The sequence below is a fragment of the Eptesicus fuscus genome, chromosome 24 (genome assembly GCF_027574615.1).
Source record: "Eptesicus fuscus isolate TK198812 chromosome 24, DD_ASM_mEF_20220401, whole genome shotgun sequence".
NCBI lineage: Eukaryota > Metazoa > Chordata > Mammalia > Chiroptera > Vespertilionidae > Eptesicus > Eptesicus fuscus.
This window is the reverse complement of record NC_072496.1, coordinates 10,620,404-10,636,838: the sequence shown is the minus strand read 5'-3', so window position 1 is coordinate 10,636,838 and position 16,435 is coordinate 10,620,404. Positions and strand designations below refer to the sequence as shown.

At 47.0% G+C, this 16,435-nt stretch overlaps 1 protein-coding gene across 4 annotated transcripts in view; it reads left to right on the top strand.

The window, feature by feature from the left end:
- The first annotated feature begins 766 nt into the window (after positions 1-766).
- Positions 767-16,435, top strand: part of KCTD3 (potassium channel tetramerization domain containing 3) — a 48,018-nt gene continuing 32,349 nt past the window's right edge. For 3 of the 4 annotated variants that reach the window (XM_054712929.1, XM_054712930.1, XM_054712928.1), the window contains exons 1-8: positions 767-1,066; positions 5,273-5,326; positions 7,944-7,989; positions 9,306-9,379; positions 12,247-12,305; positions 12,545-12,625; positions 13,498-13,638; positions 14,090-14,183. In XM_054712929.1, coding sequence (XP_054568904.1) covers positions 987-1,066; positions 5,273-5,326; positions 7,944-7,989; positions 9,306-9,379; positions 12,247-12,305; positions 12,545-12,625; positions 13,498-13,638; positions 14,090-14,183 — 629 coding nt within the window. In that variant the 5' untranslated portion in view covers positions 767-986. The remainder of the gene's footprint in view (positions 1,067-5,272; positions 5,327-7,943; positions 7,990-9,305; positions 9,380-12,246; positions 12,306-12,544; positions 12,626-13,497; positions 13,639-14,089; positions 14,184-16,435) is intronic. The other variant, XM_054712931.1, reaches the window with a different exon arrangement.

The following is a 16,435-nucleotide window of genomic DNA, read 5'->3' as shown; positions in this document are numbered from 1 at the left end:
GTTTGGGGTTTGGTTCTGTCTTTTAATTCCCTGCTTAACATAAAAACCCTGCCTGGGAGAGGAGGGACAAGACTGTAAGCAGGGCACCTGGTCCCATCCTTTCTAACAAGCCCCGCCCCACCCCCCTTCCAGCCAGTTTAAACCCTGACGGTACACCCATTGGGACGCACACCTGTGGGCCCTTAAATGCTGCCCCTTAAAACCCGCCCCAGATCACGTACCAGGAGGCGGCCCGGGGCCTTGCCTCGCTCCCCGTGGCACGTAAAGCTCCTCTTTCCCCCAGAGCCGAGCCGGCGCCCTAGACCTGGCTTCCGAGCGCTGGGGACCCGGAGCCTTGTAGGGGAAGGAGACGGAAGGGGGTCAGGTGACTTGAGCCCAGGTAAGGCTGCACAGGGTGAAAAAGCCCCCCGTTTCCAGCGCAGGGCGCCGTTCGCTTTCAGGCGCGGACTTGTTCAGCCGGACGTTTCCTCGCCTCTCCTCCTCAGTGCACGTCGGCGAGTCTTCCTTCACCCCCCAGTGCAGGTGCGCAGCCCGCGGCCCAGCCGTGCCCGCCCCGGCGGCCCGGGCTCCCGGCGCTGCAAAGCTTCCCTGCGGCGGGGAAGGGGCGGGAGGCCCGGGGGAGGGGCGGGCAGCCCTGAACCCGCCCGAGAGGAGGAATTAGCTCGCGCTGCCCCGCGGCCCGCCAAGCTCCGCCCCGGCTTTTTCTTCCAACCCTCGTGGCGGCGGCGGCGGCGGCGGCGGCGGCGCTGGTGGCGCTGGTGCTGCGCGCGGAGGAATTTTGTCCCCAGCGGCGACCCCTCCTCCCGCGGCGGCGGCGTCCGCGTCCGTGGCGGCGGCAGCCCAGCGCCCCGACGAGGCCCCGGCCGGCCCGGCGGCCTAGTGGCCGCGAGGCGTGGAGGCCGGGCCGCTGGCGCCGAGGGAAGGTGGGCGAGGCCGGTGCCCTGCAGCCGCCGCCGCGGCCCCGCGCGGGGAGGGAGCGGCCCGAGATGGCGGGCGGGCCCTGCGGCGGCGTCCCCGCGGCGGCCGGCGGCGGGGAGATCGTGCAGCTCAACGTCGGGGGCACCAGGTGGGTGGGGGCCCCCGGTGGGTGAGCGGGCCCGGCGGGGAGGCTTCCTCGGGGGCGGGGAGCCCTGGGCGCCGGCGAGTGTGGGGCGCGGGGCCTCCTGGCGGGAGCGGCGGGCGGGTCTGGACCTGGTGACACCGGGGACTGGACGGGCTGTGGGGCCGCTCAGTTCCCGACTCAGGACCGGCCTGGCAGAGCTGCTGCCACCCCGGAATGTCTCCCTCCGACCCCCCTCTGTCCCTATCCTTCCTGTACCCCTCGCCCCTCCTGCTCCCTGCTGCCCTCCCTCCTGCCCCCCCTCTGTCCCTATCCTTCCTTTACTCCTCCTGTCCCCCTCTGCCCCTCCTGTGCCCCTCTGTCCCCACCTCTCCTGTCCCCCTCCCCTCCGCTCCTCACTCACCCCCCCCTGCCCCTCTTTTTTTTTTTAAAAATATATTTTATTGATTTTTTACAGAGAGGAAGGGAGAGGGATAGAGAGCTAGAAACATCGATGGGAGAGAAACATCGGTCAGCTGCCTCCTGCACGCCCCCTACTGGGGATGTGCCCGCAACCAAGGTACATGCCCCTGACCTGAATCGAACCTGGGACCCTTGAGTCCGCAGGCCGACGCTCTATCCACTGAGCCAAACCGGTTTCGGCTACCCTCTGCCCCTCTTGCCCCTCCTGCCCCCCTCTGCCCCTCCTGCCCCCCTCTCCTCCCCCTCATCCCCCTCTGCCCCCCGCCCCCCTCTGCCCCTCCTGTTCCCCCCTCCCCTCCGCCTCCCCTCACCCAGTCTGCCCCTCTTGCCCCCCTGCCCCCCCTGCCCCCCCTGCCCCTGTCTAAGGCACCCGGCCTCAGCCCTGCTCTGGAGCCTGGCCTGTGGCTTGGCCTCTGCAGGTGAGCCAGCCTCCCTCCCTCGGTCCGGTCCGGTCCGCCGCATGGGAGAGGGCCGTGTGCTCCTTGCCCCGCCTGGGGACAGGCTGTTGGGCGCAGGCCTGGGTGCAGGCCGTGCGGATCTGCAGGACGTTGCTGTCCTTTTTCTCGGTGCCGGCTCTGCGGGGTTGGGTGGCTTGTAGGGCGGCGTGTCCAGAAACCTCACTTTGCAGAGTTGGCGTGGGGAGCCGGTGCCTGTTGGCACCCGGTGTGGGGTGTGGGGTGTGGGGCGCCCTCATGGAAAACAGACGCACAGCTCTGCCCTCTCTCTGGCCAGCCGCTCCCCTCCTCTGCCTTTTACTGAGCTTGTTGGGGAAAAACATCCCATTTTTTGGTGTGAATTGATCATGGCTTATGACTCAGTCCTCAGAAATGGGCGTTTGCCAACTCTGTTGAAGGCGCCAGGAGTGGAGTGGAGGTTTAGGGCTGGTGGCGTGTTTGGGAATGTGGTGTATTTTGGTGTACTTTGCTGTGCTGGAATATCTAAGACTTTTAAATAATATTATTTAAAATGCACAATGTAAACTGTAAGCCATAGTGATCAAAATGTACAGTGTTTTAAAGCTAAACATTCGATAGTTTTTTTCTAAGTGCGCTAGAGAATTTAGCACAGAAACGGCAGTTCTTCATTCATTCCCTGCTCTCCCCCCCCCCCCCCACCCTCCAAAAAAAAAAACCTGTTTAGTAGTTAAGAAATTATAACATTATTGTCAGGCTATGTAGACCCCAGTCCTAAGGAAAAGATTTGCCCCCTAGAGTAAGAAATGGATACTTGGCTGAAATCGGTTAACATTGTGCAGGTTTGGGAGCAGCCATGGAAGAACAGGAAGCCTGCCAGGCTGCTACCGACACAGCACACCCAGCAGCAGGTGCCGGGATGTGTTCCTGAGTGACTTGGAGTCATAGACTCTTGCAGCCTTTTAGAGCGAGGAGGGATCTGGAAGTCACCAGTATCTTGTGCGAAACAGATTAGCACACTCACTTAAGTCATGCACGGTAAAAGAGAACCCCACTGCGATTGTCACCCCACTGTGATTGTCGCTAAAGTGGAGGCTGAGGCCTGGGACAGAATTGGAGGCCTGATTTACTTGTTAATTTCAAGAGACGTGAGATTCAAAATAAACATACTCAATGAAATGATAGAAATGACTGATTTTTAAATGATTAATTTAACTTTGGGGGTGATTTGGAAAGAGAAGATGAGATTTCATTTAGCATGGTTATCATTATTTTAAAAAACACACAAAAAAACTAATAAACTGAAAGTAACCCAGTATGACTCAATTTGTGATGAATTCCATTAGAATGAGTAGGACTGGAGGCCTCCTGGGGGTGGTCTGGGATGGCCACTGGGGGGATGGAGGGTCAGAGAGCTTTGGAGTGACAGAGCGGTTCCAGTTCCCGGGCCTTACCTCTTAACTCGCTCAGCACCCCTGGGCAGATTACCTTTTAGTGCTTGGATCCCTAAAATGTAAAGTGACTATACAGTGCCCACCTCACAGGATCGCTAAAGGAATTTGAAGTAATAAACGGGAAATGAAGGGTTATTGGCATTGCCAATAGTAACGTTGCAGATGAAATCATTTTTAGGTTGCGTCCAAGTTAATTTAGGGAGGCAAGTAGCACTCGTAAATGTGGACATGCTAATATCTTTAGTAATACTTTCCTTGGGACAGGATTGCACGCGACCCCCTGCTTGGAAAGCACTTCCACATATGTTGCAGGGAAGTGAGCTTGTTGTGTAATTTAAGTGTCGTGGTTTTCATGCAGTCATATTTGGAACCAGCTTTAGAGCTATGTGGGTTTTTCTCCCTCCTAACTCTTGTTTGGAAAACAAAAAACATTTGGTGGGGGTGAGGGTCCCATCCCTTTGTCCAGAAATTCCGGCTTACTAAACCCACCCCAGACTGCTGATTTTAAGTGAAATTGTTAATATGACTTTAAGCAGACCCGTGTACTTTTTTTTTCTAAGTAACACAGAATGTGGCAGGCATTTTGTTGAGTAAGCAGCAGTGAATGCGAAAGGTCACGGACCCTTATGTGGAGTTAACTTGATGGCCTCCAAAACAGTGACTTGTTCGGGCTGAGGACCCGTGGACCCTTCAGTTTACTGTCGACTGGATTTGCTTTTATTTATTTGACCAAGTCAGTTTCCTGTGACTAGCTGGAGTATGCTTCTCATTGTCTCCTAAGACTCTGCTAAGAAAATGTGGGAAAATTTGCCATGTTTTCTTGACTAAACCGATTGGTTCCTTTCTTAAATCTGAGGAGTGGGCACAGGAGCGGCTGTAAAAGTTTTGTAAGGCTGGCAGGTGCTGTAGAATGACAGTGGAGGTCCCGGGGGCTCCTCTGTGAGGACACGGGATGATGTGGGCAGAGAGTGAGAAAGTGTGTATGTTGTTCATTGTGATGAGTTTTAAAATGAAGAGACTCAGGTAATAGGGGCTGGACTGGATGAGCCCTAGATCCGTTCTTGGTTATGAGACTTGACATCAGTTCCTGATCTTCCAGGCTGTTACGCCTGTGCTGGGGTAAAGTCCCCTCTCTCGGTGGTAATAAACACGCTTGGTCAAAAGTCAGTTAACCTCAAAACAATGATATATTTACTGAGTGATTTTATTAAATGAATGAATGACAATTGCAAATAGCCTAAGACTGCATATAAAGAAAGTGTTAAATGCATAATTTACAATGGAGTTACTGTGAGCTCAAAATGATAATATAGAATAGACTATTTGGAAAATCCATTAAAGAGAAGGTAAAACATTAAGGGTATTAAGAAAGGTGGATGTACCATGAGCTAATAAAGCCAAACAAAATGTTTTTATCAGAAAAAAAAAAGAAAAAATGATGGATGGGACTTGGGTTATCGGACATGACAAGGGCTATCGAGCTGGGATAAATTTAAAAAAACAACACTGAAATGGTAGTGGGCATGAATTTTAATGGTATTAAGTACTCTCTATTAGAAGGGAACATGTTTGTGTTGGAGAGAGCTGAAGGTAATTTTGAGTGCTATGTTGAAGATAGACTGTTGATTCTTCAGCAGTTGGGCATGCTGGGAAGTCTTGTTTAGGGAAGCATTATCAGTTATTAGATTTTTATGAAGAGCTTTTTGAATGATCTTAACTCTGAATTGAAAAATTTTAAAATATTAAGAGTGATGAATGTAATTGTTTGGGCTATAGCTTTGCAACAACGTGTAAACCATTGGCCAGCATATTAGAGCAAGTTAACTAATATTGAATTTCAAATTGTGTGCTCATTTGTAATACCAGATAACTTTCAATTGCAGATTTAGTACCTCAAAACAGACTCTTATGTGGATTCCAGATTCCTTTTTTTCCAGGTATTTCATATAATTCTTCATTACTGTTCTTAATATACTTAGTTTTTATCAAAATAGAATTTTTTCTTTTGTTTTTGAAAGTAGAGATTACTCTCTTTATTATTATTTTTAAATTTTTTATTTATTTATTTATTTTTAATAAATCTTTATTGTTCAGATTATTTCGTTGTTCCTCTTTTTTCCCTCCATAGCTCCCCTCCAGCCGGTTCCCACCCCACCCTCTGCCCTTACCCGCCCCCACTGTCCTCATCTATAGGTGTACGATTTTTATCCAGTCTCTTCCCGCACCCCCCACACCCTTTTCCCCCCGAGAATTGTCAGTCCACTCCCTTTTTATGCCCCTGATCCTATTATATTCACCACTTTATTCTGTTCATCAGACTTTTTATTCACTTGATTTTTAGATTCACTTGTTGATATGTATTTGTTGTCACTTTGTTGTTCATAGTTTTTGTCTTTACCTTTTTCTTCTTCCTCTTAAAGAATACCCTTCAGCATTTTGTATAATACTGTTTTGGCGGTGATGAACTCCTTTAGCTTTTTCTTATCTGTGAAGCTCTTTATCTGATCTTCAATTCTGAATGATAGCTTTGCTGGGTAGAGTAATCTTGGTTGTAGGTTCTTGCTATTCATCACTTTGAATATTTCTTGCCACTCCCGTCTGGCCTGCATAGTTTCTGTTATTCTCTCTTTGTCTTTTGCCCTTGGCATTTTCATTATGATGTGTCTTGGTGTGGTCCTCTTTGGATTCCTCTTGTTTGGGGTTCTGTGCGCTTCCTGGACTTGTAAGTCTATTTCTTTCACCAGGTGGGGGAAGTTTTCAGTCATTATTTCTTCAAATAGGTATTAGTATCTTGTTCGCTCTCTTCTTCTGGCACCCCCATAATGCGGATGTTGGTGCACTTGAAGTTGTCCCAGAGGCTCCTTACACTATCTTCATATTTTTGGATTCTTTTTGCTTTTCCAGTTGGGCGTTTTTTGCTTCTTCGTATTTCAAATCTTTGACTTGATTCTTGGGATCCTCTAGTCTCCTGTTGGATCTCTGTATATTATTCTTTATTTCAGTCAGTGTATGCTTAATTTCTAGTTGGTCCTTTTTCATATCCTCAAGGGTCTCACTAAATTTATCGGTGGTTTCTAGAAGATTCTTGAGTAACCTTATAACTGTGCTTTTGAACTCTATATCCAGTAATTTGCTTTCCTCCATTTCTTTCATTTGTGACCCGGTTTCTTTGTCTCCGCATTTTGGCTGCTTCCCTGTGTTGATAGAGTGGCTTTGTATGCTAGGTGTCCTATAGGGCCCAGTGGCTCAGCCTAATTACGTGATGTGGACACTCTTGGTGCACCCCTTTGTGGGCTGTGTGCACAGTCTTGTTGTAGTTAAACCTTGATTGTTGTTGGTGTCACTGGGAGGAATTGAGCTCCAGGCCGATTGGCTGTGAGGATCAGTTGTGTCTATGATGGGAGAACTTCTGTGCTGGAGACATCCTTATGAGGCAAGATTTGCTTCATTGGGGCTTTGGTGCTCACTGAGTCTGCCCCCTCAGTGTGTCTCTTATGGATCTAAAGAGTTGTAGTCTGGATGGTCTCTCTCTGACCACTGGGTACATTGGCTCTTGGATCCCCAAGGAGAGAGGCCACCCAGCAGGAGCTACGGAGAGATCTGCAGATTCCTTCTTTCTTTGGGGTTTGGAGGTGCCCAGATGAGGCCCAGCTGTGAAGCAATGCAAGCTGCTGTCGAGCCTTGGGTCTTCTTTTGGAGGCCCTGGGGCTCTTTGACCCAGCTGCAGTACATTCGGTTTCAGATTGCAAAGGGCCAGGCCATTCATATGCAAAAGCCTCTGCGCACAAATTAGGTGGGGCAGGGTCTCAGGGAATCACCAGGATGGAGCAAACAGCAATGGCTGACCTTCAGTCCTGCCTGGAAGAGGTCCTGTGTCTCTGTCCCACGGCACTTTGCAGGAACAATGATAGCTACAAGCACCTCTGAGAGAAAGCCGCCCTCAAGTTCCACCCGATGCCAGACAGTCCAGTTTTCTCCCCGTATGAGTCTGGGTCCCCAGAGTCTCGCCTGGAACTGGAGTTCAGAGCAGTCAGGAGCTTGCATCTCCCTCCCGATTGAAAAAGACAACAGCATACTCAGTTGCCAGCCCTCTCCGCACACCTCTGTACCTCTGCACTTCACTTTTGCACCTCAGCTCCTCCTCCGAGTCTCAGTGTGCCTTTCTCTTTCCTTCTAGTTGTAGAATTTCCACTCAGCCAGCCTTCCTGTTGTTCTGGATGATACCCGTTTTGTCTTTTAGTTGTAGTTTTGAAGTGGTTGTGTGAGGCAGCAAGTTCAGGTGTTTACCTATGCTGCCATCTTGGTTTCTCCTCGTAAGAATTGTCTTAATATTTTTTTCTCAAAAATTCTTAACTTTTAAAATAGAATTTTTTCATTTTTTGTTTGAATAGTTTCCTTAACTGCAAAAAAAAAAAAAAGACAAAATAATTTTTGTTTTTATTTTGCTTTGAAGATAAGATGGCTCATTTGTATTGATCATTAACATTTGATAAAGAATTAGGACACTCATACTCAGACTTTAAAAACTAACTAGCTTATTGTTGTGACTTCTAGCTTGCTGAGCGGGAGAATTTCAACACTTCGAGATGAAACTGGTGCTGTAAGTATACTGTGCAGTGTATCCAAAATAGATTAATCCTTATGTTTGATCCTTATTGTATAGTGGCTCTTAGAAAGCTAATATTTTAATGAGCACTAAATGAAAGTGACATATATCTACTTAAAGATTCTTATTTTTTTGTGATGCGTAGAGTGTTTCTATGTGTATAGAACTCTAAATAGTAAATACTACATACATATAGTAATTCAATGTTCATGATTAGAGAGATTGTAGGATATGAGATTGCATTGTCAATAGAGTACTTTTAATCAGTAATTAAAACTTTAACAGTAAATAGAGTAATGTAAATAATAAAATATTTTGATACTGAATTAGAATGGTGTAAATTGTAAATAGTAAAGTTCTACAATTTTTTATTTTGGAACATAACCTTATGAATTTGTGCAGCAATTGTGGAATGAGGGAAGTAAAGAACTATTGTTTCAGTACAAAAGAAGTGGGTTTATGCATTAAAGAAGCAGTCAGACCGGACAACAGCATGTACAGGAAAATGTCTCCTCCCATAGGCAGAAGGGCTTTCTATTTGGGGACAGCCGTGTGGCCACAGGTGTCTGTCTGCTTTGGTGATATTTGCAGGTGAAGTAATGCAGCAGAAGCAGGCTTGCCTATTTGAGGTTATAAGAAAGACATCAGTAATAAGGTCTCCACAAATCTCTTGTGTTTCTTCAACTTCTCATGGGTTCTAATAAGAAAAGCAAAAATTTGTGAAGGTAGAAGAACTTCATTCATTGATATGCATAATTGACCATGGGAAAAAGAGTTTGTTACCATTCCCCTAATTAACTTACATAAGCTTTAAAAAATGTTTAGTTTTATGGTTAGAGCTTTTATTATGATTCAAAATAGTGTTGGTACATATTCCTGTGAAAAGTTATCAATTATGTATTTCATACAAGTACATTATTTCAGCGATGCCCATGTAAGTTGCAAGTTATGTATGTCACAATCACTGCCACCAGTAATTAATAATATAAGAAAGTATTATTTATGTATAATATTTTCAAAGTATTCATTGGATTCTAGAATATTTCAGGTAAAAATGTTCCCTCAGATGTTAATTTTACCAAAAATCTCAAAGTAAATGAGAGAACTGACTTAGTAAAATAAACCAATCTAACAATGGCTTTTTTGGAGGAGGAAAGACACTGCCATATCAGATGTATTCCAGGGAAATACAGTACTTCAGAAATTCGGAATTGTTCCCTAAGTTAGACCTACAGACATTGAAGTTAGAAGTTGCAGTTACACTTGGAGCATCATTTCAGATGTTTATTAAAACAGTTCATCATTTGCAGATATTTATTGATAGAGATCCGGCAGCATTCGCACCCATTTTAAATTTTCTTCGGACAAAAGAATTAGACTTAAGGTAAGAAGTGCATCCTTTTAAATTCTTACTGATGGGTATTTTTTTTGGTATATTTTATGAAGGCAAAGTTTCATTCTTACAGTACTATTTCGTTTGAAAGTTTTCTCAGAACTAAACTTGTAGGTAGAGGCCTCCGCCATCCTGCCTCCAGCCTGTGCTAGCATCCTCCTGGCCAGTTCCCTCCACTTCATTCTTGTGTCCCTACCATTTATTTCCCACACTGTCTTCTAAAAATACAAATCTCATCTGGTTACCACACTCCTGAAAATGTCTGTTGTATGTTACTGGTTCGTGGTTAAGGATTTTGGTATTTTATACTATTTCTTAAGGCTCTCTCTCATCTGACCCCTGCTTAATTTATCTTGCTTTAACACTTGCAACCTTTTCATCCTGACTTCTTCCCTGGTCTCTGCCGTATCCACCTAATACAGGTAGTCATAGCAGTCATGACACTTTCTCTGGAGTCTGTCTTCCATTAGACTTAAATTCCAAAAAGGCGAGCACTGCTCACTATATATCCCAGGATCTAGTTGTATTTGTTGTGTAGTTAGAAGTTCAGAGGTTCAGTATGTGGGGGAGAGGGAGATTGGATAAATGAAGGATCATTTAAACTATTTTAACTTTGCCAGGGTCAGGATTCTTACCAGGGAGCTACAATTACATTTGTATTTACTGTTCTTTTATTTCCTAAACTAGAGGCCTGGTGCACAAAATTCGTGCACCAAGGGGGGGGGGTGTCCCTCAGCCCAGCCTGCACCCTCTCCAGTCTGGGACCCCTTGAAGGATGTCCGACCGCCCGTTTAGGCCCGATCCCGCTGGGATCGGGCCTAAACGGGCTGTCGGACATCCCTCTCACAATCCAGGACTGCTGGCTCCCAGCCACTTGCCTGCCTCTGCCTGATTGTCCCTAACCGCTTCTGCCTGCCAGCCTGATCAACCACTAACCACTCCCCTGCCAGCCTGATCGACGCCTTCCTGCTCCCCGGCCGGCCCGATTGCCCCTAACTGCCATCCCCTGCTGGCCTGGTCACCCCTAACTGCCCTCCCTGCAGGCCTGGCCCCCCAGCTGCCCTCCCCTGCAGGCCTGGTACCCCGCAACTGCCCTCCCCTACAGGCCTGGCCCCCCCCAACTATCCTACCCTGCAGGCCTGGGTCCCCCCCAACTATCTTCCCCTGTAGGCCTGTTCCCCCCCCAACTGCCCTCCCTTGCAGGCCTGGTCCCTCCCCAACTGCCCTCCCCTGCTGAGCTGGTCACCCCTAACTGCCCTCCTCTGCCAACCCGGTCACCCCTAACTGCCCTCCTTGCTTGCCTAGTCCCCCCCAACTGCCCTTCCCTGCAGGCCTGGTCCCCCCCAACTGCCCTCCCCTGTAGGCCTAGTTACCCCCCCACTGCCCTTCCCTGCAGGCCTGGTTCCCCCCTCCAACTAACCTCTCTTGCTGGCCTGGTCTCCCCCAACTGCCCTCCCCTGCCAGCCTGGTCACCCCCAACTACCCTCCCCTGCCGGCCTGGTCACCCCCAACTGCCCTCCCCTGCCGGCCTGGTCACCCCCAACTGCCCTCCCCTGCCGGCCTGGTCACCCCCAACTGCCCTCCCCTGCCGGCCTGGTCACCCCCAACTGCCCTCCCCTGCCAGCCTGGTCACCCCCAACTGCCCTTCTCTGCTGGCCTGGTCACTCCTAACTGCCCACAACTGCCCTCCCCTGCAGGCTATCTTGTGGTAACCATTTTGTGGTGGCCATCTTGTGTCTTGGAGTGACAGTCAGTTTGCATATTACTCTTTTATTAGATAGAATTCTTAGTGAACATTCAGTAAGAATGTATTAATATTTTATAGTTACAGCTTTTAAAATCTCAGCTGTTTGCTTGCGCTGCTTCTTTATAATATTATCAATTTTGCTTACATTCACTAGAATATGAGCTCCTTGAAGGCAAGGACTCCTCTCTGTCTGGTTGGCTCCTGCTATGTTCCCAGTGTTAAAGCGGTGCATACAGTAGCTGCTCAGTAAATATTTATGGAAGGAATAAAAGAGATGGTTGGGTCTGTTTGTTTGGTGCTTGGCCTGGCATTGGGTGGAAATGGGAAGTATATTACTAAGTATTACTAAGTACTTATTTCTTTATAAAAGTAAAATTAGTTTGACCCATAGCACTGGATTGATTAAAGAAGCCTAACCTTACTGCTGGTCAGTGTCCTTCAGACTACTCCACAACCAGATAACCCATGAGAGACAGAATTGGTTTAAATATCTGTATTACCAACTGCTTTCCTGTAAATTACTGTTTTTTTTTTTTATTTTTATACTACTGTACTGTAACATCATCATCAGGCTGGCCTTTTCCCCCCTACTTTCTATTTTGCTTGTGTTTTTTTGTTTCTGATGAGGCCATTTATCTGAATTTATTCATTCAATGGATAGTTATTGCATAATAGTTATGTACAAGTGCTGTGCTAGGCGTTGTGCAAGGTACACAAAAATAGATTCAAAATAGATCCTGCCTCGGGAGCTTACAGTATAATCGGGGAGGTTAAATATGTATAGAAATGATTGTCATAAAAAGTTACAGTCCATTAATGCCATATAAGAATGATGTGGTACTTGATGATTTACTGGTACTGACCCTGTAAAGCCCTGGTTTCTCAGTCGCCCATTTCATCTGTATGTGAACGGTTTTAAAGTGAGAGAATGTTTTTGTCGGTGTGCAGTTGTTTTATTGAGACTTTTTCAAATGGTGAAGGATATTAGAAGAAAGGAAGCTGTAAAGCCTTGTGGGTCTGTTCACATTAAGCATCTATGACTTTTCCTTTTGCTTCAGATGCTAATCCAAGTTGCCCCGTTGCAGGACTCATGTCCTTTGTTTCTTTGTAGGGGAGTGAGTATTAACGTCCTCAGGCACGAAGCTGAGTTTTACGGAATCACTCCGTTAGGTATGTGCTCCAATATTCCTACTGTGGTTTGACCCTTCGTGCACAACACTGCCCAGTACAGTGTGTCTTAGGCCTCGTGTGGAATGGGCTCGTTCAGTGTGGGTTTTCATGGCAAGAAAATGTTACCAGCGGGTTAACTTAAACACGCTCCTGTTCCCTTTATCCTCTTCAACTGGAGAAAGTGACAGCGGAGAGCTGCTCTGTCTGCGTGCTTCTGACAGGTGTGCTCTGACTTTCAGTGAGGAGGCTCCTGCTGTGTGAAGAGCTGGAGCGCTCGTCCTGCGGCAGCGTCCTCTTCCACGGGTACCTGCCCCCGCCAGGTACTGCGCTCTGGGCTCGGGCCTTTAACGTGCTGTTCGCATGAAGCAGGTGTATGTACACAAGTGTGTAAACGGGGAGGAAGAAGACCTATTCTTTGATTCTTTCTTACCTATGAATCTACTAGAAATGGTGAGAACTTTAATTGTGATAGAAGTTAGGTCAGCACACATTCAGGCAGGTGCGTGCCAGAGTGAGTTGGTTCCGGCCAGACAGGCTTGTGAGCCACAAGGTCTTGATGGCCACCACTCAGCTCTATGGACGTGACCACTGTGTACAACTTCATTTGCATAAACAGCCATCGGCGGCCTGCGCCGGGCCCTTCCTCTGCCCACCCCGATGCTAGATCACTGGCAGTCAGTCTCCTTTTAGAGCCCGGGAGGTCTGCACAGGTGTGTCAGGTGCAAGACGGGCAGGTGTGCTGCACGTCACCGCCACCCACTTCAGGTAGGAGAGTTGTGCCTTACCGCGGGCCTCTGAGCGGGTTCATTCCAGTAGGCCCTCCTGCCCAATAGAGACGGTGAACGACGGGCAGTCCAGCTGCAGAGCAGCTTGAAGTGGTGCGTGGACCTAACACCTAGTAACTGTGCAGCGGAAACACTGGCGTAGACTGAGCTAGTGATGGATTTCACTACCCTAGAGCTAGGTAGAGTGCAGTGTAATATGTAAAGCTTAATCTTATTGCTGTACACCATCTGTTGAAAGTTTTATTTTTTTTCTCATCTTTTTAATCGTGATTAGATTGTAACACATTGCTGTATTGGAAGATATATGTTGACTATAATGAACTGCATGTTTTTATGTCTGGTATAATACGAAATTTTAAATTGTTTCAGGTGAACTTAGAAATAAATTATCTTACTTCCTTTCGTAGGTATTCCTAGTCGTAAAATAAACAACACGACTAGGTCCTCGGCCGATTCTAGGAGTGGACTGAACCCTGCGGAAGGTGAGGCTCGGGGAGGCGGCGCCCAGCCCGTCCTCTCCGCCTCTGGCGAGGAGCCTGCCAGGCTAGGTGAGCATGGTGACGCAGATAGAAAGAGACCGTGCATGTGCTTAGTTCTAGCTGACACTGAGGATTTATAAAAACTTATAAAGATGTACTTTTTGCCTCACCTCACTTTTTAACTCAGATTTATCATTTATATCTTAAACTGTAATTTAGCATGTAGTTTTTGTATAAAAAGTATCTAAGTCCTGTTTGCTCTAAGTCTAGTGCAGAGGTTGACAGACTTCTTATGTGAAGGGCCAGATAGTAAATATCTCAGGCTTCGTGGGCTACTGGGCTCTGTCGGAGCCGCAGCTCTGCCGGGGTGGCGTGGAGCAGCCACAGATGATGCGTAAACACGCGTGCACGGCTATGCTGCAGCAAAAAACTGTCAGGACAGGCAGAGGACGGGGGTGAGAGGGAACGGGGGAAGGGGGAGGCCTGTGCTGTAGCTAAAATATTTCCTTTGGTAAATCAGCAGGATTCCCTGTGGACCCACGCAAGGTGCTGATCGTGGCTGGCCACCACAACTGGATCGTGGCTGCCTATGCCCACTTCGCTGTCTGCTACAGGTACTGTGCAGGTCCTCACGGCTGACGGTGCTTTTAATCCGGGGGGTAGTTTCAGTGATTGTGATTTTATATGTATAGATAGAAGAGCTGTTTCTTCCAGCCGTCAAGTTTTCCCTATTCTCCTCACTTCTGTATCTGTTAGATTTAGTTTGCTTTTATTTTCATAGCTAAATTGGTCAAGTACTGCTGGTGGCCTTGTGTGTCTTAGATATTTCCCAGATAGTACGAAGTTACTCCTCCTTGCTTATTAGAGATCTAGCTTCTGAGCCACTTAACTGTTGTGGTAAACCACCCGGAGGGATTATGACGGAGCCTCGTGATTTTCTGTCTGCAGTATTTCAGTCTCTTGTGCTTCGAGTAGCGAGGGGTAAAGCTCCACATTGGTCATGACAAGCACGTGGTTGGGAGTGAGATGGTGACACAGGACAGTCGTGGGCAGAAGTGATGTCTTTTAATGTGTGCGGTGCGTGAGAATTTCAGAGGGCGTTTGGCTTTTACTAATTCCTGCTTTCTCAGAAACTAAAAGGAATGAGGAAGAATGTAGACCAGTGGATTTTAATTTTAATTGGAGAAAGGATAGGTTTTTAGTTCAAAATTCACAATTGCAATGAGAAATGTTGATGACAGAGAATGGTATAGAAGCACAAAATGGTTGGGAAATAGTAGCTTAAACCAGCGGTCGCTATCCTGTGGTCCGCGGACCACTGGAGGTCCGTGAGGTCCGAAAGGTTTGCAACTGCTGGCTTAGACTAGGATACCATTTAATCTAATTGCTGAAAAATCAAAGAATATGTATTTTGTTACTATTATGTTTAAGAGGAAATAGCCACATAAAATATATGTGTAATCTGTAATCTACAGATTACACATATACTTTAAAGAATCCTTGATGTATTTTTTTAAAATCTCAGTTTATGATAGGTTGGCCATATGTGGTAAAAAAAAAAAAAAAAAAAGCCTTTTATATCAGTAACCTCCACCTTTTATTTTCATTGCAATAGAGGTTCAGTGGAAACTCACCATTTTGAGAGCATTTTGTTATTTTTTACTTTAATTGAATAATATGGAAGTGATCTTGTAGATGATTTCCTTTGGGGATGACTTTTATGGGAAGCAAGAATGATCAGAAAGAAAAATTAAATTTGGGGGAGTGTTATTTGAACATGTTGGCATACAGATCTGACTTGAGCAGACCATTTCATTGGTGAGTGGCGTGTGCATATCTGTGTTGATGCGGGGTTTCAGGAGAGCTGTGAAGCGGGCGTGCCCAGTGCCCTCTGTATTGCACAGCGCTCCAGGTGCCTGCCTGCCAGGTGGACACTCCTGCTGCGCAGTCCCTCCCTCCCCGAATGACAGGTGGACGGAGGGTGCAGTCTTTGATTTTGACCGCAGCCTTTTTGTGCCTTCACGAGTGTCAGTGATGTCAGAGCCCAGGCAGAGTGACAGAGGACCCAGTGGTGCTCCTTAACTTACTCAGCTCAGTGGCAATAAGTTTTCCAAAAGAAGATACTCAAATTAAGTGGATTAATTTTCCCACTGCTCTCTCTACCAATAAATTCACACCTTAAAAGAAAGGACAGCGCACAGTGCACCCTGGCTAGTCTCCACCTGGCTCACGCTTTTCTGCTTTGCTCGGCTTCCCTCCTGTCTCCTTTTCTTGCTGGGTTTAGAGCAATTACTTGTACGAATGCAGAGTTGTTGTCTGACTCGCCTCCTTGGAGCCTCACATCGCACTTGAGAACTTTATCTTTGTGGGATTTACTGCTTGTACGTGGTGTGAGATTTAGGAATCTCTTTTCTTCCAAGTGGGCAGGTACTTACGTTTTGATTGTTACAGAAATCATCCTCTCACACTTAAACATGAAAGCTTTTATTTTGCTACACACACACACACACACACACACACACACCCCTAATTTTAGACTCTTAAGATCTTACATGCTGTCTCTTCCCATACAATGTAGGTCAGTGTGTTATAATAAGCTCCAAAACTCATGGCCTGGTTCCCTCGTGTGTTTCTGTGAGACCTCCGTGGAAGGTGGCCACACTCCTTGCAGAGAATCCTCGCTGCCAGGGGTCGGCTCACCGGAGCAGGAATCGGGTGGGCGCCAGGATACCAGCGCTCACTCTGTAGTATTTTATATTTTAAATTCTGCATTACTTCTGCGGCAAGTTATAGAGCAAATGTGTCTTTCTTCTTTGTACTTAATTTTTTAACTTACAACATTGGATTAAGTTCTGTGGTTGTTATA